The sequence below is a fragment of the Artemia sp. Qi Xiang Cuo genome, chromosome 11, assembly GCF_049724085.1.
Source record: "Artemia sp. Qi Xiang Cuo chromosome 11, ASM4972408v1, whole genome shotgun sequence".
Classification (NCBI taxonomy): domain Eukaryota; kingdom Metazoa; phylum Arthropoda; class Branchiopoda; order Anostraca; family Artemiidae; genus Artemia; species Artemia sp. Qi Xiang Cuo.
In genome coordinates this window covers 6,308,386-6,336,285 of record NC_142804.1, presented here as the reverse complement: position 1 = coordinate 6,336,285, position 27,900 = coordinate 6,308,386, and the positions used below count along the sequence as shown (strand labels likewise).

Sequence of the window (27,900 nt, the reverse complement as noted above, 5' to 3'; positions counted from 1 at the left end):
GTGAATTTGGCTTTAAAGCGATTTACTGTGACTATTCAAAATTTTGTTACACAGCAGCAATTTCTTCTCCTTCATCATTACTGTTCCGGAAAAATAGAGTACAAATTCTAAATAATTTCCTTTTATTATGGCTGATCAGGTACTAAAATGAGTATATATCCAATAAAATTGGTTAAAATACCGTATTTGGACATAAAATTTGAATGGAAGGGTCTGTCGCTCCCTTAAAAATTAAGGGCAGGGTGTCTTAAGCCCTGAGATCTGAATAGGGTGATAGTGTAGAATAGCAGCTTTCCAGAAGGAAACATCCTAGTAAAATAATGTAAAATCCTACTCTTGGCTATATTGGATAGGGGTTTGGTTAGGAAAATGAAACTTTCAGGGATGGGTCTCCAGGTTAAAGTATGTCCCAGGAAGGTATTTTGAAGTACCCATCTCCACCCCTTTTCCCTCTAGAGTCCTGAAATTTTCCTACTTGACAGGTCTATTACCTATTGAAATTTTGACAGAACAACATTTTACCATAATTTTCAGTTTAGCTTCTTTTTCTCTGGCTATAGTTCTGAAAATGTAATTCCTGTTATTTGATTAGAATTTTAAGCCATTTCAATGGGTTTTTTTTCAAAATTTAGGAAATATATTTGCATATCTTTTGCACAGGTTATGGTATTTTGGTATTAATAAATAAATAAATGCCTTTAAAACCTTATAGCCTAAATTGGGATTCAGCAAAATTGTGAAGCTGAAAACAATTTTGCTGTACTTCATTTAAGCAGAAGATCTATTTTAAGGTTTCACTTTTATAATACATTGATTTTAAAGGTCATGACCCTCTAGAGAGAGAAAGAGTGGAGGTAGGTAGACCTATAGGCTGTTTTCACAAGTACTCAAATGAACTCAAGTTCAACTAAAATCCTTGTGAAAACAACAAAAGATTGAGTTCAACTTAGAGATGGATTTTCAACTTAGAATTCTAGGCCCATGCAGGTTGATGTTCTATGCTGCTTTTAATGCAGAATTGGACAAACAATGGATTTGAGCTCAAGTTCAACTTTAGATGGATTCAAGGAGGATTTATGCAAAAACATGCATCCAGTGTGTAAACATAAATCCATATAGAAGTTGAACTTGAGTTCAACTCAAGTCCTTGTGAAAATGGCCTCCTACTTCAAATACTGGTCAATATATATACAAAATCATATTATTGAGTTAGGGCTAAAGTGAATAAACCATTCAATGCCTTTTTTTATGCTGATTACAAATATAATAAGCATTTCTATTGGAAATGAATTTCAGCCCCCCCCCCTATAAATGCTAATTCAGGGTTATGTTAGGTATAGCCTATATAGGGGGGCTGAAATTAATTTCTGATAGAAATGCTTATTATATTCATAATCAGCATAGAAAAGGCATCAAATGGTGTATTCACTTTCGTGCTAACTCAATAATATGATTTCGTATATTTTGACCCAAATACCTTCCTGGGACATACTTTAGCCTGTAGATGCATCCCTGAAAGTTTTATTTTATTAACGTAAATCCTTCCAAGATAGCCAAAAGTAGCTAAAGTAGAATTTTACCTGAAATATAAAAGTATAGGACAGTTAGATTTTGGTAATTTTCTAGGTGGTCACATAATTTAGCTAAGATGAAAGTGAAAATGTCATTTGATGCCTGTTTTTATGCTCTTTCATAATTTAAGAATCACTTCTGGAGCTAATGGCATCTTGAGTCCTTAAAGGGGCCCCAAAGGTATTTTGTATGAATAATGAAAGAGTGTCAAATGATGTTATAACTTTCATCCTAGCTAAATTGTATAGCCAAGTGCAAATTTACCTACCCCACCCCCCTAATGTGCAAATATATACCCTGAATTGTTGACAGCAAATTTTTGAATCACAAAATTCAGTGCTATTTTTGTCAATGGCATTCAAAAACTTGAAATGGTAGGAAAACGGTTTACATTTGAGCTTCCTAATAAATAAGGTTGATTTGTTATAAATAAATATTTGGTAAATATATACCAAATCATATTATTGAGTTAGGAATAAAGTGAATACACCATTCAATGCCTTTTTTATGCCGATTACAAATATAATAATCATTTCTATCAGAAATGATTTTCAGCCCCCCACCCCCATACGTGAAAATATATATCCTGAATTGACATATATAGGAGGGGGGGGGGCTAAAATTCATTTCCAATAGAAATGGTTGTTATATTTGTAATCAGCATAAAAAAGGCATCAAATGGTATATTCACTTGATTTGAAACTCAATAATATGATTTGGTATATATTTACCAAATATTTTTAGAATGTGTTACTATTGAACAACCTATTTTTATACTAGTGATATGTTTTTAATCACTTTTCAATAACTTGAGCCCCTTTAAGGGCTCAAGATGCTAGCCCCAGAAGTGATTCTTGGATTATGAAAGAGCATGAAAATAGGCATCAAATGATGTTTTCACTTTCATCTTGGCTAAATTATGTGGCCACCTAGAAATTTACCTAGATTTTTTTATTTTATGCTCCTTTTCAACATAATAGTTGACTGTGACAATGCCCATCCTCACCCCCTATTTCCTTATTTGTTGTTTTCTTTGTTTAATGTTTTATAATGGGTATCTAGTGTGTAGTGAGAAGGAAGCATGCTTAAAAAACATTTCTTTCTTCATAATATGCAGAATAATTATAGTTAACATGGGCTAGTTAAAAAAAATTTTGGCTGTAATTCCACTAGGCTATACTTTACTGCAATGTGCAGATATATAGCTCAAACTATATTTTGTCATGTGTTTTTTGTTTCAAAATTTGTCAGCCATTGATTCCATATATGGGTGTGTGAGTTGAAACAACAGTGAAGCATGGGATGCCCATTTCCAGTTTTCAACTTAGGTCTAATTTAGCTATGGTGAAAGTGAATACATCACATGATGCCTTTTCTTTTGCTCTTTCTTAGTTCAATAATCATTTCTGAGGGAAATTCTATTTTGAGCCCTTAATGTAGACCCATAAGGCAAAATAGTCCCTAGTAATCAAACATGTTAAAAAAGACTGGCCAGTGAGAAAATATTGCTGTTTGTAGCTAATTCAGTAGTGATAATTATTATTTTCCTTTGTCCTATAGTAAAATGTCCTTCTGAAAACATATTTGCAGGAATTTTTAAAAAGAGCCTGGAACCCCATCACAGCAATACTGATGTCATTTTGAGGTTTTCTACCCCTTTTTAAGAATTTCTGCAAATTTGTTTTCAAAATAACATTTTACTATTCAGACTAGGGAAATAATTATTACCATTCTGAATCAGCAACAAATGGTAATTTTTTCTTACTAGCCAGCATATTTTAAACATGTTTTTAACTTGTGGTTACTATGGTCTGTTTTGAGCCTGTAAAGGGCTGACATTCTTGCTTTATAATATGCAGCAGGTGTAAATCATGGGCAGATCCAGGACTTTTTTAGGGGGGGGGGGAGCAGAATAGGTTGATCCAGTAAAAAAATTTGGGGGGGGGGACAAAATAGGTTGATCCAATAAGCTTGCATTAGGAGCAAGTTTAATTAATGCAAACTTGAGTTAATTAAGTAAATTACAATACTTTAGACTATAGGGGGGGGGGGGCTGGATCTCCCACTGGTGTCAATTAATTGTGTTGTTTTTTTCATTTTTATTTATGCTGAGACTGAAAATTTTCTCTTTGTGCAGAATCTTTTCCCTTTTTCCAGAATTTAAATAATGCTTGATATTTTGTTGTTTTTTCTTCTTAAATCTTCTATACAGTTATGACATTAGGCCAATCTAATATCAATGCTTTGCTTGTTGAAACATTCTGTTTTTCTTCTGCAATTTAGTTTATGTATTTTTATATACTCGTACTCCTTGATTTTGAGAGAAATAAATAAATCATGAATTGAATAAAAAAAAAGTGATGCTGTTTTCTTGCTATTCTTAAGATGTGTTTTGTGAATTTCAAAACAGCAAAAAATTGACTTGTGTGTTGAGAAGAATGACCTCAACAAGATTTGCCAACAAAAAAAGTAAACAATTGCCCAGATTTAATCCCATTTTTGGCTTTTTACTGTCACTTCTTTTTTACTTTTAGTTTTACTATTTACCAATACTGTAGTTTTTATATTGCAACTCTTGTTCATTTTATTGCTCTTATGAATTTTGAAAAATAATCCCAAGAATATACCATTGTCAGTTGACTGTAGACAATCAAGGTGTGTGCCCTGAAAATCAGATTATATGTCCCTCTTTGTTTTTGATTGGGTTGACAATATTTCAATCTTTTGATTGCAGTTGAAGTTAGTTGTATTTGTACACAGGTGGTAGAGCCAGACTGATTGTATCTGGGTTAGAAAGGGGGATATGATTGGTTTGCTTAATTGTTTTCAGTTGTAATCTAGTTACATCCCTAATAGTTAGAGGTTTCACTGGTTCCACTTGGCTGTTTGCTCCTTGCTTTGCTACTGTAGAAAGGGGTAACTTTGAACAAAATCAGTAACAAACATTAAGTGCTCTCTATCACATGATGGTGGAATTGCTTGTTTGAACTTATTACTGGATTATTGCTAGATGGCATCTGAATCAGTTGGTAGTTCTTGAAATCAGCATCCGACAAAATCTTATCTTGTTGAAATCTTATCTTGCTCAAAATCTTATCTTGCTCTCTATCACATGATGGTGGAATTGCTTGTTTGAACTTATTACTGGATTATTGCTAGATGGCGTCTGAATCAGTTGGTAGTTCTTGAAATCAGCATCCGACAAAATCTTATCTTGTTGATTGCAAGAGAATTTGAGCAGTTCAAAAATGTGAAAAGGGCTAAAAGTAAGTTCCCCATTTTTACTTAGATAAGCTAAACTAGGATTTTCATTTTGACATTTTTCTATAGCTGAGGAGCTGAATGGTTGGGTTTTCTGGTAAAATATCTTCCTAATTCCATAGGTTCAATATGGCGGCAGTGTTTAATGTTTCCTGCAAGTATTTTGTTTTTTTCAGTTTAACTTTAAGCATTTGTTCAAAGTTAACCTTGTCTTTCTACAGTATGGATTTCAATGTTCTGTGCTGGCCAATTGCTAAAATTTGCATTAAATTGGTCTAATAATAATTTATTTTTAACCCACTTTTAGGCAAAGCAAGTGGAGTAAATTATGCTAAAAAGATTACACTAAAAGAGTTTGCTCTGCTATTCAGACCTTTAGAAAACAATTGCAAATCTGTTGATCCCAGGAAAATGCAAATCAAGATCAGCTGTTAAACTTGGTTTTAACTACTGATTACATTTTGGACTACCTCCTAATTCTTTCAGGCCTACTTTTGTTTCTTCTTTGATGGAAGTCCATTAGCAATCAATGGGAGTGGTGGGGTAAATCTCATATACCAAAATTGAAGTTTCTGTATTACCTTGCTCCAATAGAGCTTTCATGAACGATTTGAAAGAGTTGTCTTTCACAGCTTGCTGTGCAAAGACAGCTGACAATTGTAGATTAAAATTGGTGGGATTTTTCCCATCTCTTTTGGAAAAACTTAGAATTGTAAAATTATTTGAGTTGCACATATTATTCCTTTGAAAATTTTGGTTTTATTTCCTTCTGGTTTCATCGTTGCCAAATACCCTCCAAAATAATGAATGAAACAAAGGGAGCAATATCCCTAATGATATGTGGAAATGCAGAAGGTGAACTGCTTCCACCATTTGTGTGCTATAAAGCTGAGGGCATGTTTAGCTCATGGCATACAGGAGGCCCTAAAAGAGTTTGGTATGCTATATCTAAGTCCGGATGGTTTGAGAGCAAAGTTTTAGAAGAGTGGTTTATGTTGCTGGCAATCCCTCACCTGAAATAGAAGAGCAGGAGTGAAAGTTTTGTTGGGTGACAACCTGTCTTCCCACTTTTCTGCCAAAGTGTTGCAGAGAAAGTCTGCAGAGAAAAAAAAATTGCTTTGTATGCCTCCCCCCAAACACTACAGATATACTGCAACCAATGGATGTTGTTTTTTTTTTTTTTTTTTTTTTTTTGCTCCAATGAAAGGAGCATGGAGGAAAATGCTTGATGATTACAAAATGGACAACCCAAACAAAACTGCAGTAAGAAAAGACAAATTCCCCCAGCTTTTAAAGCTACTCCTGAAAATTCTAGCCACAAATGGAAAAGCAAATCTTCAAAATAGATTTGCCAAGTGCTTTTCACACTCCAGATTCTTCCAGGACCACCCTCTTTTGGCCCATTATACTCTGCACAAGGTTTCAAACAATGTCAGCAAAGTTTTACTGGATGTCCTGCAAGCCTGCAGATTTAAAAAATCTGTAAGGAACATCACGTGCAAACGTCTTAGCATTGTTCCAGGGAAAAGTATTGGAGATGCAGAGGATTCAAGTCATTCAAGTTGCAAGTCTGACATGAGTGATGTCCCAACAGGATGCAAGAGTGAGTCTGAAATGGAAGTTGATGAGTCAGCAAGCACTAGGCTCTATGTTGTCAAGCAGGGCAGTAGCCAAAACAGGTTCAAACTACCCACCAACCTCAGTGGATGGACGTTGGTTCATTGCAAAGTTCTTCTTGGGCCATATTTACAAGTATTTTGCAGTTTTGGAGGTAGATGCTCCTTCTTATTATGGCTTGTTAAATGGGATCTGCCAGCAAAAAAAAAACAAGAATGGATCCTTCTATTTTACCAGTGTGAAAGACTACGCATCAGTCCATCCTGACCGGGTACAGGGAGATTTTCCAGCCCCCCAACTCATTCACGGCGCAAAATTTGTATTTTATCATGACTTTGGTCAGCTGATACTGCACTAATTTTACTCTCTTTAGCCTTTTTATTTTATAAGTAATGCTTTTCTCCCAGTAAACGAGTTTTTTTTAACTGGAAGTCTTATGCCAGAAGAACTCATTGTGTTAAGTTAAATGTGTTAAAGTTAAACACCCCTTGAGGTAACTTTGAACACCATTTTTAGATAGGTGTAGCTCTAACAACATGAAAATTCTAACAACATGAAAGACAAATTCCCCCAGCTTTTAAAGCTACTCCTGAAAATTCTAGCCACAAATGGAAAAGGAAATCTTAAAAATAGCTTTGCCAAGTGCTTTTCACACTCCAGATTCTTCCAGGACCACCCACTTTTGGCCCATTATACTCTGCACAAGGTTTCAAACAATGTCAGCAAAGTTTTATTGGAAAAAACCAAAAATAGTTTTGAGTAAATACTAATTTAAAGACAAATATTGCAAAAAAAACCTTCAATTTTTAACAATTTTTAGTTCAAAGTTACCCTGTTCCATGGTATCTTGTCTGCCTTTTCTTTTCTGTCTATGCCTAGATGACAATGTATATATGTAAATTTAATAACCTGACCTAATCTTCCTAGGCTGTTTAGGTTTTCTTGGTTTAATGTAGGGTTTATGTCCAGTAATTCAAAGTTAGGGTTTTTTTAGAATATGCAGCAGATTTAGAGTCAAAGAATACTACTATATGTTTATTGCTCTGTTTCAGTTTAATTACAATATGTAAGACCATATTGATTGCAGCTATTTCAGCTGTTAGTATGCTGGTACCTCCCTTGTGTTTTTCTGTGATTCATTTGCTCTGCTCTTTTAAAAACCATCCACTTCCACATCCCTCTCCACTTAAACACCCATCCACAAGTAGTCAATAGAAGCTGTTTGAAATGTTGGATTGCAGTTTAAGATTCATTTTCTTACCTTTTTTGGGGGGAGAGGGATTTCTAGCTTAACCTCTGGGGTGGTTGATGTCCATGATGGTTCTTTTGCTATTTTAGTTTTATTATGGTCTAGCTTGATGGGCCCTGGCTGTAATTGCTGGCATCAGTAGGTGATTTTTAGGATCTAGCTGGCTAGCTCTGGCTTCTGGAAATAAATGGCAAGGGGCTGTTTCTAATTTTGTCAGGTATCTTATAGTTAAGAGTTTACATCTGTTTTCAATTGGTGGGAGCTCTCCTTCTTGTAGAAGGTTTTGAATCCTTGTTATTTTCCTACATCCTGTAGCAAGGCAGATTGCTGTATTTTGTATACATTCTAGTTTGTTGAAGGGCTGTTTTGAGCAAGTTCCATAGATAATCAGGCCATACTCAATTGCTGGTCTAATGTACTGTGTGTAGAGTTTAAGGAGGGGAGTACAACTCCCTGGGGGTTTCCCTTTTCAATAGGTTTTGGGGTTGATAGTTTCCTTTTTACTTTAACTTAGAAACTTCTTTTGTCTAGAAAGTTGTCAATAATTTTTTGAATTGGTTAGGGGAAAATTAATGCATGGAGTATTTTCCCTGGTATGTCTTTTTGTGTATTGCAGTATGCTCCTTCTAAGTCAATCAGTATTTATTCATTTTCAAATTCTGTCAATTAAATTGATTTAAAAACATGGATAACAATAAATAGGATTAATTGATTCTTGCTACATATTAAAAACCAAAGATTTTATCATTTTTTAAGTTTTAATTAGCCTAAGCAATAAATGAGACCATTGGGAGGGGTGGGGCTGTGGTGAATTATCAAAGATGTAACAAAACCCGGAAAATGAGGATAAAATTAGTAATTTGAAAGTGTATCTCTTTTTATTCCTTCTCATGTCTTCTCCTGGAGAGCAGCTGTTCTGCAATTTTACCCTTTCCAAATATAGTAATCACTACAGGTGCAAATTCCATTTTGAGCCCCTAAAAAGTAACATATACCTTGTGCATAGTTTTTAAATTATGATTTAAAGTTTAAAAGTTGGTCTGCTTCCTGAATGATAAACTTTGTAGTAACATAATGATAGCAAACAAAGAAATTGAGCAACAAATTACAGATTGCCTTCCTTCTACTAAAATAATAATAAAAAAACAAGCAAAATTACACACCGTTTTAATTGAGAAAATAATAAAAGCACAAAAAAAAGAAAACATGCCTTTTTTGATGCAGTTACAAATTCTTGGAGACTGAAACCAGCTCAATTTGTTGCATACTTTTTCTGTTTGCTCTGCTTAGGTTATTGCAAAGTTTATCAAGCAAGAAAACATTTGAAATTTTAGAAAAAACATTAATAAGTTCTATTTTTTGGGATTAGATTGTTAGAAATCAATACCTTCAGAATATTATTTCGGATTATTGATTTTTAAAAAATGGTATGTTTTTAACCACCCTTTAGATTCATTTATAGTAATGGTCACTTTTTTGTGTGATGATGAAAATAAATACTTGTTAGTGCCCATTTAAGGGCTCAAAATGGAATTTCCGCATCTGAAGAAAATTATTATATTTGGAAAGAGCATATAAAATGCATCAAGTTTTGGGCCCACTTTTTATTTTTTCCTTTGTCCACAAAGGAAAAATTCACCAGTCTGCCCATGGCAATAACTAGAAAGTTTTTATTTACTGGATTTTAGAGCTGTTTGCAGTTCAATTTCATACAAGCCCTCTCTCCCTAATGTCTGGATTTTGTCCTAAACTACATTTTGCTAGTTAGAGAAAAAAAAAAAACTAAATATGTAACTTTGGAATGTAATGATGTAAGAATGTTTTTGTTATAGTGCCTATTCAAAATAGTCTATATAGTAGACTTTTACCTTTTTAATTGTCCTGGTACAGATAGGGTTTGTGAGTCCTCTGCTTGCACCCTTCCTCCCCCCCCCAAAAAAAAAACTGCTAAAGTTTGTGACAAAGTAAGAAAAAAAACATGAGTGATCCACCTACCAGAACCCCAAAATTAAAAAGGATAAAGGAACAGCAGTATCTTTACAGTCAAAACCAGCAGTCCTGATCTCTGTTACTTCGCCCTTCAAGCAGGAAGTGCAATTTGGGGCCAGCCAGGAAGTGTTTTTACATACCCTTCCTGTTTACCCTCCCTGGTTTTTAGGTACTCATTTAGAGCCATTTACCCCAACAACTGCTGAAAAATTAACAATGAGATTGTGTTTGTAAGAAGGTAGCATGCTGGTAATAGCCACATTACATTACAAAATTCTAGGAATAGATCCAAAGCTGAAGGTAGGCTTTGGGAAAATTTCCCATTGTCTATATCCACTCTTTGTTTACTATAAACCTAACTCCATTTAACATTGCTTTGGAAGCACTTTGAAATCTGACTTTGTATAACTGATATCAAAGTTCTTTGTCTTCATCTTCAACATGTTTTCCTTTATAAAAACGAAAAAAGGATATATCCTTTATAAAAAGGATGTTAATCTTGTTAATAAAGGATATGAAACTAGGTAAATGTATTTTTGTCAGGAATAGTTCCAGAGCAAAGGTTATGAATTAAGTAAAGGAAATTCTAGGAATGGATTCAAAGCCTAAATTAGGCTTTGAGAAAGTTTCTGCTGCATCCACTTCCACTTCTTTCCCTCTAAAGGGAACCAGATCCTTCATTGAGTTAGGCATACTTTGTGTTTTAAGAATTAAACTTTCAGAAACAGATCTGCCTGCACAAACGAGGCCCAATCAATTTTTTTTTTTAGCCTCATGGATTTATTAAATTTTGATTTAAAGACTAAAGGAAATTTAAGAATGTGTCTTAAATTAACAAAAAATTAATCCTCAGATGGCTTGAAATTCTACTTTTGTAAGCTCAGAAGAGCATTCCCAGAATATGTTTAGACTCCAAAATCATTTCCAAGGATTCCCAGCTTAGGCTTCTTTCCAAGATAACAAATAGGCTGCTATTTTCAACTTCATCAAAATGATTTCTGTCATTCTTGAAAAATAATGGTGCACAAGGTTGAAATTTTTTTAAAATTTTGTTGAAGAAATCAATGAAACTTGGATTTTTAAAAATATCATAGCTTCTCTTCAAGAATATTCCAGCCAATTGTAGTTGGCTTTTTCCAATAGGCAATGATAAGAAGTCCTCCAAAAAAAAGTCCCCCCAGATCCCACCTCAAATAACAGTGAAACTGATACCCATCTTGGCTGGTCAAGCTCACTATTTCGAAGTTCAAATGATAGATCAAATTCTGAGAATAGGACAATGATAAGTGTAGGGGCTAATGTCACCATAAATGATGATAATGGGTTTCAAGAGGTCCTTTCTAAAAGCTCTAAAAAAAGGAAAAAAATCTCCCCAATCTAAAGCATTTTCTCTCTCCCTGCCCAAGATCCTCCCTCCCAAAACTTAGGAATTTACCTTGAAATTACTCCTACTACCCCCTTTGAAATAAAAAAGATTACTGCAATAAGAGTTGCAATTTTCAAATTGCTAAAATCAATATTCTCTTTTAATATTTGCCGGGATAGATCTCCACTAAAATCTGTCGAAGATAAGAATTTATCAGACGCAACAATTAAACTAAATTCCCTTGTGAATACTCTAATACAGACATCTAAATGGAACCCAAAACAATCACCAACAAAAATAGTAGTTTATAGTATTCGCCCAGAAATATCCATTCAGGAGTTAAAAGAAGGGCTCTCAGATAGGGCTGGCAACACAATCCCAGTTGAAGATGTTACCCAACTAGGCAAATCTAACTAATGGCCTAAAAACTAGTAGATCCTTTTTATTTATACTGAAAAAAAAAATTGATGTCCCGGGAAAAATTTTCATATTTAGGCAAATCAAAGCAGACAAAGAATACAAGCCTAGGCCTATCCAGTGTCATAAGAGTCTCGAACTGGGACCCACAACAAACAAATGCAATGAAATTCTCCTAGAGTGTAGTAATTGTAAAGTTTTCCATCCTAAAGAGTTGACATCCTGCAACAACACTCAGCCTACATACATCAATTGCAAAGGCCCACATGAATCTACAAATAAATCACTATGTCCTGCATATAAGAATAGAGCTCTAACACTCCAAATAGCAACAGAGAAGGTCATCCCATACCCATTCGCAGCAATGGAAGCAAATGCTGCCCAACAATACCAAATAAAGCCTGTAATGAAATCAACCAAAACCCCCCCGTTAAACGCCCCCCATGCATCAAGTACCCCAGCTATAACACCATCTTCTAAGCCCCCTAGCTCATATTCTGATTAGAAAGACTCACCAAGTCAACTAGCCTCCTTGTCCGGTAAGATGAGGTCTGCCTGGCCCCCCCTCCCAAGAAGAAACAAACAAGAAACACTACCAGGAATTAATCCCTTAACTGACAAACAGGATGCACAACCAAACATGCAATCCCCAAATATATGCTTATTCATTCTAAACTGTAATACAGTTCAGGCCATGAACATACATCAACTACAGAAAACAAAAATCATTGCAGAATTGGCAAAAATCTACATCCCTGATGATATGCTCATTCAAGCAAAAAAAGATCTTGCTTTACTTTTAACAAAGCTGAACAATTGATACACAGTTATATGAAAAATAAATCAATTACACAACACATATCAATACTCCAGTGGAATGTAAGATCACTCACAGAAAATAATTTAAATGAACTAATATCTTTTATGAATAATAATTCCATTAATATTGCTTGCCTCCAGGAAACTCATTTAACCCAAAAGCAAAAAATTAAGTCTCTGGGATATACTATCCTGAGAAAGGATAGATCATCAGAGAGAAAAGGAGGTGGGGTAGCTTTATTAGTTAGAAATAATATAAAATTCTGTGGCATCAATTTTCCAGATTTTGCAAATGATGTTGATGCAATTGGTATCAGTGTTTGGCTGAATAATATAAAAACCTACATAATAAGCTTTTATAACCCTAATGGCCAAACTACAGATGCCATGGATTTCTTTAATTGTATAAATAATCCTAATATGTTAAAAAATATCATTATTTGTGGAGATTTCAATGCCCACAGCCTTTTGTGGGGGAATAAACCAGCAAATAAAGCTGGTAAATTCATTGAGCTTATGACTTCAAATAAAAATGAATTAGCTGTTGCTACTCCTCCAAACCTGAATACAAATTTCAACCCCAAAAGTGGCAGATTCTCCACAATCGACCAACAAATTGTGTCTTTAAATATTTTGAATAAAATTTATATAAATAAAACTGACAATCTATGTACTGACCACTTTGCTATAGTTTGCTCCCTAAATGAACCCACTGAAACTCTATCACATACCTCCAAACATATCAACACTAAAGCAAATTGGTCTATGTTCCAAAATAAGCTAAATGATGAAATTACAAGTTTCACCCAAAATTCATGCATTTCAAACACAACAGTTGACACACATGCTAAAGTCTTGACATCTTTACTAATAAATACAGCTAATCATGCTATCCCCAGGACAACACCTAAGAAAACATTCCCTAAACACATTCATAAAACATGGTGGACGTATGAGTGCCTAAATAAATGGAGAATAAAAAAGGCAGCTAGGACAGAATTCATAAAAAAACCGTCACCTACTACATATTTAAAAAAATTACAAGCAGAATCTAATCTAAAAAGGACTATAATAGATGCTAAATATAAATACTGGAATAATTTTGCAAATAATCTCCAGAGAAACACATGAGCCAATTATACATAAACTCATAAGCCACATCTGTGGGGAAAAGACTTCCTCCAACCCACTCCTGTATGAGCTTATACATAATAATACCCATTATGACAATGATAATGAAAAAGCTAAGCTATTTGCAACTCTTTTTGGTTAATAAGCTTACATCAAATAATCAGAGCAAAATGTCCCCATTTCCTATGAACCCAAGTTACCAACCACGCCCAGGATCCGAGTATATAACTAGCCCATTTTCAATCCAGGAAATGAATAATGCAATACATCATATTAGGACCAAAACCAGCGGCAGCTATGACAATCTACACCCTACATGGATAAAGAATCTCACCCCTTCTTACAAACAAGAACTGCTAAATTGTTATAATCACGCTTGGGAATCTTCTATGTTCCCTAATATATGGAAATGTTTGTCCCTCCTACCAATCCTAAAGAAAAATAAACCCAAAGATAACCCTGAGTTCTATAGGCCCATAATGATTACTCCTATGAGGGGAAAATTATAGAGAAAATGATCGATCACAGACTCTTCTGGTTTGTTGAAAAAAACTACATGATCCATCCCACTCAAACTGGATACAAGAAACACCTCTTCAACAGATCGTTTCATTTTTCTATATAATGCAATCAATGAACCTTTCTCAAAAAATAATCTCCTAGTTGTAACTTTCCTAGATTTTGAAGAGGAATATGACAATTTGAACCACCAAATCCTTTTAAAAAAACTTGCAAACCTTGGAGTACCCCCTAAGCTAGTATCTTTTATTAAATCCTTCATAGAAGTGCAAAGTTTCAGTGTTTGTGTTGGTTCAGCCTCTTCACCCCAAAAGACAACAACCAAAGGCCTACCTCAGGGAGCAGTCCTCAGTTGCCTCTGTTTGCCCTATATCTCTGGGACATGAACCTACCCCACACAAATCTACAATATGCTGACGATCTGGTGCTATAGTCATCTGGCAACACCTTTGAGATAGCACAGTCAAATCTGCAAAAGTCACTTCTCCAATTTGAAAAATTCTCTCAACATTCAGATTTATTCATTGCACCTACCAAGTCAAAAATCATCCAATTTCACAGAAAGCGAAACCATGTTAATGCAAAACTAACTCTAAATAAAACAACTATTCTAGAAGATAATCATATTAATTACCTAGGTCTCATGCAATCACCACCTCCACATTTCAAACACAATAAAAAAATGCTATAAAAAAACAAATATACTAAAAAGACTTCTTTCCACACCCTGGGGCTGTAAGGAGAAAATCTTACTCCAGTTTTATAAATCACATATAAGACCCTATATTGACTATGGGCTCATCGTCTAGGGTGCATGTGCAAAGACCCAGATGCAAAAAATTGAAACAATACAAAACGATATAATACGTCTCATATTTGGTCTTAGGAAACCCACAAGCACCAAGTTTCTGCTTATGGAGAGTGGATTAACAACAATAAGGGAGAGACGTAGCTTTCTCTTGACAAAACATCTTACAAAAATGTGAATCAAATAGCTCACACACGCTACATAATTGGTTAAGAAATCCAGCCATGTATAGAGGAATGTGCAGATGAGTATGCCAATATTCAGAAGAAGTTCCCCATACCAGCAAAGTCTATTGCGCCCACTTTCCCCCAATCCCCTCCATGGAATTGGTCAAGTCCCATAATAAATACTGACTTCTCAAAGTGGAATAAAGATTTAACCCCCATTGCTTTTGTCAAGAAAAAATTTGCAGAACTGAATACAATTACCTATAAAAATCATTTCCAAATATTTGTTGATTGTTCCAAAATGAATGAGAAGGTAGCAAGTGGTGCTTTCCTTCCTCTCCTGAGAATTGCAATGGGCGAGAGATTATATAATAATGTATCTATAATGTTTGCTGAGTTAAAAGCCATAATGATGGCATTAGAACACCTTAAGGAAAACCAACCTTTGATTGCAAATTCAAATAATATTATCATATATTCCAACTCTCTATCAAGCCTTGAGTTGCTGGCATCAGCTCCTCAATATAAGCTAGAGATTGCCACTGATTCGTGTCTTAGTACTATTGATAATCTTGCTTGAAGTGGCATAAAAACTTATTTTCTGTATATTCCTAGCCCCTCTGGCATAAGTGGTAGTTATAAGGTTGATGAAATAGGAAGAAATGCTATAAATATTGACCAGCCAAGTGGGAGACCAATCCCAATTAGAGATATTTACCGATGGAGACTATCAGATATTAATTTTAATAAGATTAATCCTATCCTTTCCCCCTTTCGCAATAAGTATCTTTCTAAAATTTATCATAGAATTCGTTCTGGAACAAATGGACTAAATTTTATTGCATTCTCATATAAGTTTTCTAATTCAAGTGGTTCAATTCCCCTGTCCCCTCTTTGCAGGCATTGTAATATGAATAATGAAGCAAAGAAGTCAAACTAAGTTTTTTTGGACTAGGAATCACACTTATAAAACTTAGTCAAGTTGGTGTAGATGGATAAACTTGAAATTCATTCCTAAGTCTTAAAATTGTGCTATAGAGCATTGCCAAAAAAGTTATATGTGTATAATTTTAAAGCCCAGTTCCAAACACAAACCTCTAATTTGAATAATGGAGAAAATAGTTTCTTTTCTGTCACAAGTTAAAAAAAATGCATGACTCATAGCAAGCATAAAATGGGTTAGAAAGAAAATTCAACATGTCTTCCTATCTCTCACCTCAAATTTGGGTTCAAACTCTAGGGATTATCTTTTCCCCACCAACACTCCCCCCTCCCCCCACCACTGCAAGATAGTACTGGGCGTTACAAATGCATACATGCATATCAGGAAGTTTTCTGGAAGATAGCATTGGGGGCCTCATAATATTTTTAAGGCCTGAATTAGGCACTAGCTGAAGATACCATGTGCTTAATTTCCTTTTCTATCTTTTTTTTTTGTTCATTTGTTTTAATTCTTTTTTGCAGACTGAGAAAGCTTTTCAGAAACAACCCACTGTCTTTTTGGCCAGGAAGGCTGGAGGCAAAAAGAAGTCTTTGAGGTATTACAAAAATGTTGGCCTTGGATTTAAAACACCCAGGGATGTAAGTACTATTAGAAATCGTGATTTGTTTTGACTTCAGAAACCTATCAGCATAACTCTAATCAAACAAGAAATGCAATTTTGGTATGTTGTTTTAAAGGAATTGAATTTGATTAGAAACTATGCACCTAAGAATTTTAAGAAGACCATTTTTTTCAAAATGCTGAAATTGGCTGTTGCTGTGAAAAAACTTCAATGTCAGTGACACTTATTGTTCCAATTGAATACCCTTGTCAATAAAATGTTGCCCAGTTGCAGCTTATACAGAAATACTTTTGAGATTACACTGCCTTATCAGTTTTGCTAAAATAAATTAAGAATCTTCTTTTTAAGCAAAAAGTACTTGGACTTGCATCAATTGTGGTCCTTGTGGCTTTGAAGTTGGTTGATTCTCCTTTTTGACATTGATTTTTATTCTTCAAAGGGGGAAAGAAAACTAATTTGACTGTTTCATAAGGGCAAAAGAAGGGAAGCATAGAGTCCTGCTACTTTTTCCTGCAATAAATACTCAGCAGGTACACTAGTGGCTCTTGCAATAGGACTACCCCCTTCTTCTGCTTGTTGACCCTTCTTTTTACTTTTTTAAAGACATCTGTTATAAAATATTGAGACACCAAAAGAAGGCAATTATTCTCTTGAAAATCCATCTGTCTTCCTTGGCTGGTAGGTCTGCTTATAGCAACATCTTGAAATCTTCATGTAATCCCAATTTCTTAAAAGGTTGATATTTTAAGCTTGGAGGGGTTTGTTGTTGATTTTGGGAGTTCAAACAGAAGATACTGAATAGTTTCAACTGTTGATGCACATTGGCGACAGAGTGCGCTTAGGTGTTTGTTCTAGAAGTGTTCTTCCCTTCAGAGAATTATTGCTTGGCTCTTAACATTCAGAAACACCATTTTAGCCCTGTAGTCTTTGGACACAAGTTTCAACAGTCTGAAGTGAAGTAAATTGTAATTTCTACTTCTCAGTGCATCCCTAAGGGTGGAAGATACAGAGTTTTGGCCGATTCTGGTAGACTTGTGAAGATTTCAGAATTTAAAAAAGAGTAGAAGTTTTAATTGAAATAGTGAATTTTGAAAAAAGGGATTTTTGTACCAGTAAATGTCAAAATGTTTTGGTTTCACATCCAGAAGCTTTATCAAAAGGGGGAAAATGAGTAAAATGACTAGATTGAACAGTTTATAAACATGCTAGAAAATGCAAAAAAACTCATATGATAAACTGTAGTTGCTGTTTTTAAAACAAAAGTGTTTTGTAGGGTAACATCTTTTAAATTATTATTGTCCCTTTAAGGCTTGTTTGTGTTGGATGGTTTTGTTATGATATGATGTTTAATTTGTTAAAAAAAAAAAAAAAAAAAAAAAAAAAAAAAAAAAAAAGTTGGGCAACGGCTATACACAAAAAAAATTCAGTAAATTAAAATACAACTATTTCAAAACAAATTCTGGTCAACTTTTTATACTAATAAATTTATATTTTCCACAACCCCAAAAAGCCACCCCTCATCACCTTTCTCTATCTCTAAAATTCCCTTTCTCAAGCCTCCTAACCCTACACAATCAAAAACATGGAATAAATCTTTATCATTCTCTCCACACATCAGATAAAAATATTTTTAACCCCTACCCTCCCCAATTTTTTTTTTCTATTTTCTATGTGCTTAAAAGAGACCAATTACCCCGTGTTTCTTCCATAGGCCATAGAAGGCACGTATATTGATAAGAAATGTCCATTCACTGGCAATGTATTCATCAGAGGGCGAATTTTAACTGGTATTGTAATCAAAATGAAGATGCAAAGGACTATTGTTATCAGGAGGGATTACTTGCATTATGTTAAGAAGTACAACAGATTTGAAAAACGACACAAGAACATGTCTGTCCATCTGTCACCTGCCTTTAAGTAAGTCTACTGAAATTCATAAGCCTTTATTTATATTTATGTATATTTTGTATTTATATATCATTATATTTACATTATAATTTTTTTATTTATTATTATTCTTAGTCTATATTTATTTATATTTAATGACATTGGGTGAAGCTTGAAAAGTTTATAAAAAGGAGTTTATTTGCACAAGATATATACTAATACACAAATGTGGAGGGAGAAAAAATGAACTAACTTTTATTACCCATCATGTAATCAAAAAAATGATGGAGCATAAACAAAAAAAGATATAAAAGGAAACTAAATGTACTGCACACAACTGGTACACATACATCAAATACACAGTTTTATGCAGGATCTTTAATCAAATTTAAGATTCTCTTTAAATAAGAAGGTCTTCCACGGACTTGCAGACAGATGGTTAATTAAACTGCAAAACATTGAATCCCCAGTAGAGGGACTCCGAGATCCCGAAACGTCTGGCAACATAGAATTTTCTTTTACCACGTTGAGATTTGGAGAAGGTACTTAGCAGTCTTAAAATATGATATGTACGGTGAACACTTATCAGCATATGATAATGCGACCCAAGAATGGGATTAGTTATAAAACGTGTGGCAGTGCCACACTATTCAACAATTTTTCTACAAGCTTGCACTTCATACTAGCTTGTGAATACACTAAACTGGCATTAGCAGCACATAGTTTGTTTTGAATGTACTTAATGAGGAGCCTACTTGCATCCTTTAAAGAGGAAACCAGCACGTGTCACTTAGCTGGGTTAATAGATAGGCCTATGCTACAATAATAGGCTGTAAGCCAATCATATTTACGTTGCAGGCTAACAGTATGACAGCGCAAATTGATTTCGTATTTTCTTAGATCCAGTTATGTCCTTTATAGTTTTACTGTGACTGTTTGGAATTTTGTTTGAGTTGTGATTGTAGCCACCCAAACCCACTTTGCATTCTTTGGATTGGCAAAAAAAATAGTAAAGCCAGCTTCTTACTAGTGTAATTATGGCTTCAAAATCTGCTCTTAGGATACAGTTTTAGTCATGATTATGCAAATTTAAGTACTTTTTTCCACCAGCCAGTGGCTAATTAGCTAAGTTTGCTAACAACTCTTGGCTAGCGGAAATAAAGGTTGTAGGTAACAATTTTCGGACGGATATTAAATAGACAAAACCTGAAATAAGGGGTGCCAATTGGGGGGGGCATAATTGCCTTCCCCCTAGATTAAAAAACACTCTATTCATACTTTATTTTAAAAAATCGAAAAACCAACAAAATTGCCAAACAGCAGCATTTTTTTTATCTTCATTAAAAAAAAACCTTTTTTTTTTATTTTATTATATGTGCTTCAACGGCATTTATCCATTTCGATTATATTTCTCATATTTAATAAATCTTTTTTTTTCTTTTTTTTTTCTTGTTTTTTTTTTTTTTTTAGTGTTATTATTATCAAACAGCTCGTGGTGACGAACTGTAAGTAAGAAGCAACCACGCTAGATAGTAACCAAGTTTAGTCTTACCCGTCAAAGGTTACGAGTCTGAGAAAATTTTGCTTATTTTTAAAAAAAGAGGGAAATATCCCCTAAAAGTAAGAGAATCTTTACGAAAATCACACCCTCAGATTCAGCGTATCAGAGAACCCTATTGTAGAGGCTTCAAGCTCATATCTGCAGAAATGTGGAATTTTGTATTTTTTGCCAGAAGAAAGGTCACGGATGTGTTTATTTTTATATTTTTTTTATATCTTTTTTCAGGGGTAATCGTATCGACCCAGCGGTCCTAGAATACCGTGACAGGGCTCATTGAAACTGAAATTAAAAGTTCTAGTGCCCTTTTTAAGTGACCAAAAAGATTGGAGGGCAACTGGACCCCTTCCCACACCTATTTTTCCCCAACATTGTCTAATTCAATTTTGAGACAGCCATTTTGTTCATCATAGTCGAAAGGCTCAATAACTATGCCTTTGGATATAACATGACCCCCTACAGCCCCAGGAGAAAGGTCTTTAAAGTACCAAGGACACCAAAATGAAAACATATTTAGCCCTCTTAACCTATTTTAGGTCTGTTCATACCTGAAGATCCGGGTTTCTTACGAGTTTTTGTTTAACTGCTATAAGCATTGTTAGTTAGAATAAATTCGCAAAACAGTGTTGTCAATAATAAAACAATGATAAACTGTGGAGCTGAAAAACTTTAGCGGAAACTATTTTTTATGAATCCGACAGTGTTTTTCATTTGTGAAAATTAAAATTTACAAAATCTGTTGATTGTTATATATATTAGTGAAAATACATTTTGTGAAAAAATATGACCTCAAGTTCAGAAAGTGACTATTCTGACGTGTACAGAAAATATTTTTGATGATGACCAAGCGCTAGATGGTATGCAAGATACCATTTCAGGATACTTGTTCCAGCTAGACCCCGACGCCGCGCCGGCGAATGGACCAAACGCCGCCGACGAGAGGCCTGGTCGAACGCCGCCGAAGTGTCGTAACGACGCCGCCGACAGAGGCGGCGGCGTTCGGTCGATTTTAAATTAATTTTGCGGCAATTCTTTATTGCGTCAACCGCAAGTTCGGGGCTTTTTCTTCTCGTCTGGTTTAGTATTTCGATTTTCCTGATTAGAAATCAAGCAGGGCTTGCACTATCTCCGAATTTTCGGGCATTTCCCCGAAAATCTATGCGTCACCCTGAAAAAAAATTTGGTTCCCCGAAAACCACGCAATCACGGTGCCACCCCTAGCGATTTATCACCAGTGACTCCCTGCCAAATATTACTTGGCATACCATAATTCTTCTCTACTCTCTTGTTCATTAATTTTCGTCTCTTTTGTTACTTTGCATAAAAAACAGACAGATGCAATATGCAATTGCAAATATTGAAATATACACAGTTCTTCATATGTTGACAAAAAAAAGGATCGTCTTTATGAAATGAGTTTAAATCATTTCGAATGCAGTTTCCCAATCGCTATTTCTTACATCGTTTGTAGTCAAGAATTTTATTTTCAAGTTGAATCCCAAAAAAAAACCTTCTATTGTGACAAAATTTAGCTATAGACTAAGCTATGTACAAGGTTTGGGAATTATAGATTGAACTGGAAGTTACCTAAAAAATATGATTCAAAAATAAATTGTAAATTATTGCCTATAGGAGGGGGATAGGGGATATCATTTTTAAATGATAATACCTCATTTTTTTTTATTGAAAGCAGGGATGACAAAAAAATAATTATTATTCTCATTTAAAATGGAAACGAGAAAAACTGATATTAAATTCATTGAAAACTTATTGAAGAATTTGGAGAAACCCCGGGCCCTCAATAAGCATTTCCTCATTGTCTTGGGTATTTTGCAATTTAGTATAGGCTATTGGCCTAGTTTGGCTTTTGTGTGTACTCCCTTTTAATTAGATTCTTTGGATCTTATTGAATGCCACGGCGAATCTATGACTCAGTTTTCCAATAATTTGAGTTATATCTGAATAATTTCGAAATTTGTGTTGTTGTCTTTGTACCCCCTTACTCATACCCTCCATTTTTTTTTCAAGGAACACTAAGCTTTTTAACGTTATTTTGCGTGTTTGTTTGAACTATATAGTGACCTAGTTAACTATTAAGTAACTTCTTTTTCTAATGAAAGCTGAGACAGTGTCCTATCAATGTGTTATCCAGAGGGGGGAGGGAAGTATTACATTTAAATGATAATATCTCGAATTTTTTTTTATTGAAAGCAGGGATCCCAATTTTTTTTTTTTTTTTAATTAAAGCAGAGACGGTATTTTATCAAGCTGGTATCCAGAGAGGGGGGGGTAGTGAGCTATAATATTTAAATCATAATACCTCGATTTTTTTAAAGAAGGGTTGCCAATAAGTTAAATATTTTTGTTATTTAAAGCACAGACGCTTTCCTATCAAGATAGTATCCAGAGGGGGAGGCATAGGGAGCTATTATATTTAAGTGATAGTACCTTGATTTTTTTTTTTTTTATTGAAAGCAGGGATGCCAAAAAGTAGAAAAGTAACATACCGAATAAACCATTAAGTGTTTTTTGTTTCATTGTAATTGAAGCGTTTTTGTTTCATTGTCATGTGAAGTGTTCATCATGTATTTTTCAATTTGATAAATTAACTCCTTTTAGATGCAGTTTATAATTTGACTGATATTAGATATTTATCAATTTGTAATTTGGAATGAATCCCCAAAAGAAACAACGAATCATATCCAAAAGAGCAGCCAAAAGAAATAAAAAAGCAGCAGTTCAGCTTTAGCCTACATGACATATATTCTATAAAGAAGCCAAAACAAAACATTAAAATTCATTTTTTTAAATGCATCAATATCAAAGTCACCCATTTCAACTTTTTTAAATGTGATAGGCAAAGGGCATTATAAAAAAATTAAGCTTCTAAGTTAAAAGTTATATTCACAGTTTTCTGATTAGCCTAATTTAATATTAAGATAGTCTGGCCTAAAAAATAGATATACATATAGCCAGAATTCCATTGTGACTCCATATATAGCTCAATTTATCAAGACCCCCCCCCCTCCCTCCCCCCATAATGGTGAAAAATATACCCTGAATTATAAATCAACACCATATTTTTGGTACATACGAGTGCAGTTTTCAACACTAGATTGCAAAACCTAGACTGCAGTTTTCAACAAAATTTAGCGTTTCAGCACAATTCAAAATAATAAGTATTTTTCATGCTCTTTTATAATTAAATAATCACTTGACAGGGACTATTAATTTTGAGCCCTGAAGGGGCTACAAGGCTCAGAACAGCCCATAGAAACCTAGTAACCCTAGACTCAAAAATTTGCTTCTTTAAATAACTGGCTAGGGATAAAAATAGGTCATATGTAGCTGACTAATGATTGAAGCTGACTTAGGCTATATATTTCCATATTAGAGGGGGGAGTAAAAGCATAAGCACGTGGTATCAACTTCAAAGTCTGTTAACCATAATAATTTATTTGTTATGAAGTAACTAAGTAAGTCTTTTATTCAGGCTCATCACTAAACAAAATATAACCCAGTTGTGCTGATGATTTGTATCTAGTAATTATGTCAGTGATTCCAATTCTCAAAATGTAAATGGGGCAAAAATAACCAGTTAGCCATGATAAAATAAAAAGTAGCAAAATATAAATAAGAAGGTATTTTTCAAAGTATAACTGAAGCAACTGCTCCCCCCCCCCCCTCACCCAATTGGCACCCAAAAATTATGTGGCCTAATGCTGAATTAGAATAAACAGCGTACATTGGCAAGTACAAACAATACAATAATATATTGTATATGATTCATAATAAAATGATATATATTACATAATAACAATGACAGATAATGATCTAATAGTATTGCTTTATTTAATCAACATTTATCATTCAGAGAAGCCATGACTCTGTAATTTTGTTCTTAATATAATTCCTGTTTTGTTCCATTAAATTTTTTTGGTACTGTTCTAATATGTGGGCAACATGCAAGAATGCAACTTGAGAAAAACCAAGAACAGATAACATTACCCAGTAATTTCCTATCTTATGCTCTATAAACAAGGGGTTTCACACTCCAGGAACTATATTTAAGCTTTAGTTTTTTGGGGTTTAGGAGGAAAAAAGGTACCTAGGTTTGTCCAGGTTATGTATTTATTATATGCTATGCTTTACCCCAAACCCCCTAATGTGCAAATATACAGCCAAAATTTGTTTCTAAACTATTATATTTTTATCCTATTTTGTTTTATTTCACTAGCATTAACCAAACTTCACTTCTTGCATGTTCCCCAGAGATTAGAACAGTACCTTTTTTTCTTGCATTACTTTAGTATAACAGTGTGACATCCTTTTCACTAGTAAATACCCATAATTTTTTGAAGGCCTATAGGATATATATTCTGAAAATTCAATCCATTATTATTATTGTTGCTGGTTTGCCTGTGAATCCAGGCAATTTGATGTTCATATGTTAGTCCTAAAACTCAGCTGCCCTTGCCTGAAACTATAGGCAGGCAAACCTTATGTCACTTGTTCGCCTGCAAATCCAGGCAACTTGTTGGGTCAACCAATCTTGAATGAATTTTGTGTTAGTGTAACTGTCTGAGCTTATAAACTGGGTTGCCTGTCTAAGACTTTAGTCAGGTAGACCCTATACCACTTGTTTTCACACAAGGCCAGGCAACTTTTCAGTCAACCAATTTTCCATTAATTCTGTTTTAGTGTAACTGTCTTGGCTTATAAATTGGGTTTCTGACTGAGGACAGCAAGTCCAGGTGACTTAGTGGTCATGATAATCCTAAAACTTGGTAAAAATGCCTTAGACTCTAGGCGGACAAGCCTACTTGGAAAGTCTACTTGAATTACAATAGAGATGACTAAGATTTTTGGGTTGACTCATAACAGACAATGTCTACGGAACTTGCTGATGAAGAAGCATCCTAAGCCTAATTTTCCTTGCCACATAAATTCTCAGGTAGGTTGACTAAGTTTTAGGATTGACATGTGACCACCAAGTTGCCTGGACTACAATTGGAACTATAAAAAGCCATCTGTGTGACTTTGTTATTTTCTCTATGTATCAGTGGGGTAATGTAATTTCTTTTGTATTTTAGTGGATCATATATTAAATAAGAAAACCAAAAAGTATTCTGTATAACTTTATTCATGTTTCTCTATAATAATTTGATGTTTAAAAAGTCATACAGAAGACTTTTTATCATTCTCCATGTTTAAAGGAAACACAATATTGTTTGTTGTTTGACTTTATAGTGCTTTGTATATAAAAGTAAATGACAATATTTGTTGCTTAGAGTATAAAGAACCAATGACTTTAATAGTCAAACCGTGCTCACCCAATTTCTAATATAAAAAAGCATAAAAGGTATATGCTACTATTATATAATAACTATGAGGTAGATTTATATCCAAATATTCAAGCAAATGACACAGCCTACTAGGTGTCTTACCTTAGTCTACATAAGGTAGGCTATCAGTGGAAGTCATTAGGTCTGCAAAACTACCAATAGGTTAGCCTATATATTGATACTTTCTTTTAGAATCATTAATGTTTACCTTTAGACTGCTTCATGGTTAAAAGATCCTAGAAAGCCAAAAATCCTAGTAACATCAAGACTATGCCTAGTCTAGCCAAGCTCTTTTCAAGAAGCCTTCCTTAAAAGTATTTTTCAAAGAAAAGAGCTTTGCTGAACTAGGTTCCGATTTCTGTTTTACCAGTACATACAAGAAAACAACACTTTCTAAGGCTATATGCTGATTTATTTATTTTTTAGTCATTTTCTGCTGTTTAACAGGACACGTTGTTTATTTTTGAAATTGACCACGAACTTTCATATTGGAAAACTTTATGTAAACTGGTGATCTTTCTCCTTAAAAAATGAATTATCGGTTTTTCACTCTAATTTAAGACGTTTATGGCTGTGTAAGTTTGCACTTGACCAATTCAATGAATTAGTTTTCATTTTAGGTGTCCTTGGTACTTTAAGTTATAAAAACTGTCCATTGTTTACACATTGCATTTGTTATTAGGGAAAATTCATAAATTTTAGGGTGGGAAGACGAATTTTCTGCTGGTTTTTTTTTTCTGTTTTTTTTTTTTCCATGAGGAAAGGGGTTTCCAGGAGGTGAACTTGTCAGAGGAAATTATACTTTAGGGAAATTTGCCAGAATTTCTATAAATTGTTTTTTTTTTTTTTTTTTTGCTTTTTTGCTTTCTCTTTTCCGTTTCAATTTTATGCGTGGAGTTGTCATGGGTAAATTTTCACCGAATTGAATTGTCTTGAGGATATATCTCTGGGGGGGGGGTATTTGTCCGTGGAAGTGGGGCCAGATTTCTTGGGATTATTAAAAAAAACTATCAGATATTAATTTAAAAAAAAACGAGTATTGTAACTTAAAGTAAGAAGCAACATTAAAACTTAAAACAAAGAGAAATTATTACGTATATGAAGGAGTTCACCCCCTTCTCAGAACCTCGTTCGTTACGCTAAATTTGGAGTTTTGTCCCAATTATTTGAGAACGACTCCTGAAACACAAGGGTCGTTTAGTTGGAACAACAACAAGCTGTTATAAAAGCACTAAAAAACTTCGGCATAAAGAGCGAGGCATTGAAGAGGAGGCTACCTCTCTTGTATGCACCATAATCTTTGTTTATGCTGTGTTTGGTTTTGTTATTTACTTTATGGTGATAAAACTTGTTTTTTTTATTAATCTTTTTTTTAAGGATGTTGTACTTGGACATATTGATCAAATACTAGCTTTTTGCTAATAGGAAAAATACGGTAGGGATAGAGGCACCCCAAATATGTGACGCTCTCCACAGTTGATATGCAACAAAGCTGTATCCAGGGGAGTTAGGGGATTTGACCCCCCTCCTCCCGAAAGGTTGGTCTGATTCGTAAAATCGTAATAAAATGCATATACACAAATTTTTGATGTGTTTAAAAAAAATGGTACACATCCCCCTTGCCCAAACACAAATTCTGGATACAGCCCTTATACGGAATACTATGTTCTAGTTACTTGGTTGGAAAGTTCAGAGCTTGTTTTTCGCTTATTTGTTTGTTCAAGATAATTATATTATTTTCTTTAGAACCGAACATTAGGGGAAGTAATCATAAATTTATAGTTACAAAATGATACACAAACATTTTCCTTGTTGACGATTGCAATTCAACATCACAGTCCTGATTCCGATCTTGATTCTTAGCCAAGTGGAGCCTGCTGTATCATAAATCCAGCTGTATAAATTATTATATATTATTTTATCTACAGTAGGTGGAGAAATCAAGGGATGTGATACCCCTCTCATTCTCTCTCTCTCTCTCTCTCTATCTCTCTCTATCTCTTTCTCTTAATCTCGTTAATAATGACTTTTTTTGGCCTTTTTCAGGTTTTTCGTTTTTATTTGAAAGCCTCGAAGTTCCTGTTTCTTGCTACAATTATTACAATTTTAGTGAGGTCGCAAAATTTGTTCAAAAATTTTGTCATGGAATTAGGAAAAAGCTTTTTTCCAAACTTAGTTCAGATTATGTATTAGTTGACCTATTTTGCAATTTAATATATATATATATTTTTTTAGGGATGTTGCCCTTGGAGACGTGGCCACAGTTGGTGAGTGCCGGCCCTTGAGTAAGACTGTCAGATTTAATGTATTGAAGGTAGCCAAAGCCACTGCTTCAAAGAAAGCTTTCAAGAAATTCTAAACTCTTGTATTTACCAATTATGGACAAATAAAGATTGCCCTTGATTGGAAATCTGTTTTGTTGTTTTTCATTTTTAGTCCTTTGCTATAGCATAGTAGCAAAAATAAAAAGTAGATCTAATCTACTTTATGGCTCATTACAAATTTGTTTATTTATATCAAAATAGGGGGGGGGGCAGTTGCCCCCCAATAATTTGGTGAAACAATTATTATGTAGCCCATGTCCCTTGACTCTCCGGATGAAGACCCCTCGCCCCCTCCGACTAAAAATG

At 34.3% G+C, this 27,900-nt stretch overlaps 1 protein-coding gene across 1 annotated transcript; it reads left to right on the top strand.

Annotated features, from left to right (window-relative positions):
* RpS11 (ribosomal protein S11) lies at positions 1–27,680 on the top strand. Its single transcript, XM_089097049.1, has 4 exons — positions 1–139; positions 16,380–16,496; positions 18,192–18,397; positions 27,506–27,680. The coding sequence occupies exons 1-4, from the start codon at positions 128–130 to the stop codon at positions 27,627–27,629; spliced, it is 459 nt and encodes a 152-aa protein (XP_088953175.1). The 5' UTR covers positions 1–127; the 3' UTR covers positions 27,630–27,680.
* Positions 27,681–27,900: the final 220 nt, after the last annotated feature.

What these genes read in the sequence shown, in the direction of transcription:
- RpS11 (XM_089097049.1), top strand. An exon ending in GATTTAAAACACCCAGGGAT is followed by an intron (nt 16,497 to 18,191) that starts GTAAGTACTATT and finishes TTTCTTCCATAG; the next exon opens with GCCATAGAAGGCACGTATAT. An exon ending in CATCTGTCACCTGCCTTTAA is followed by an intron (nt 18,398 to 27,505) that starts GTAAGTCTACTG and finishes ATATTTTTTTAG; the next exon opens with GGATGTTGCCCTTGGAGACG.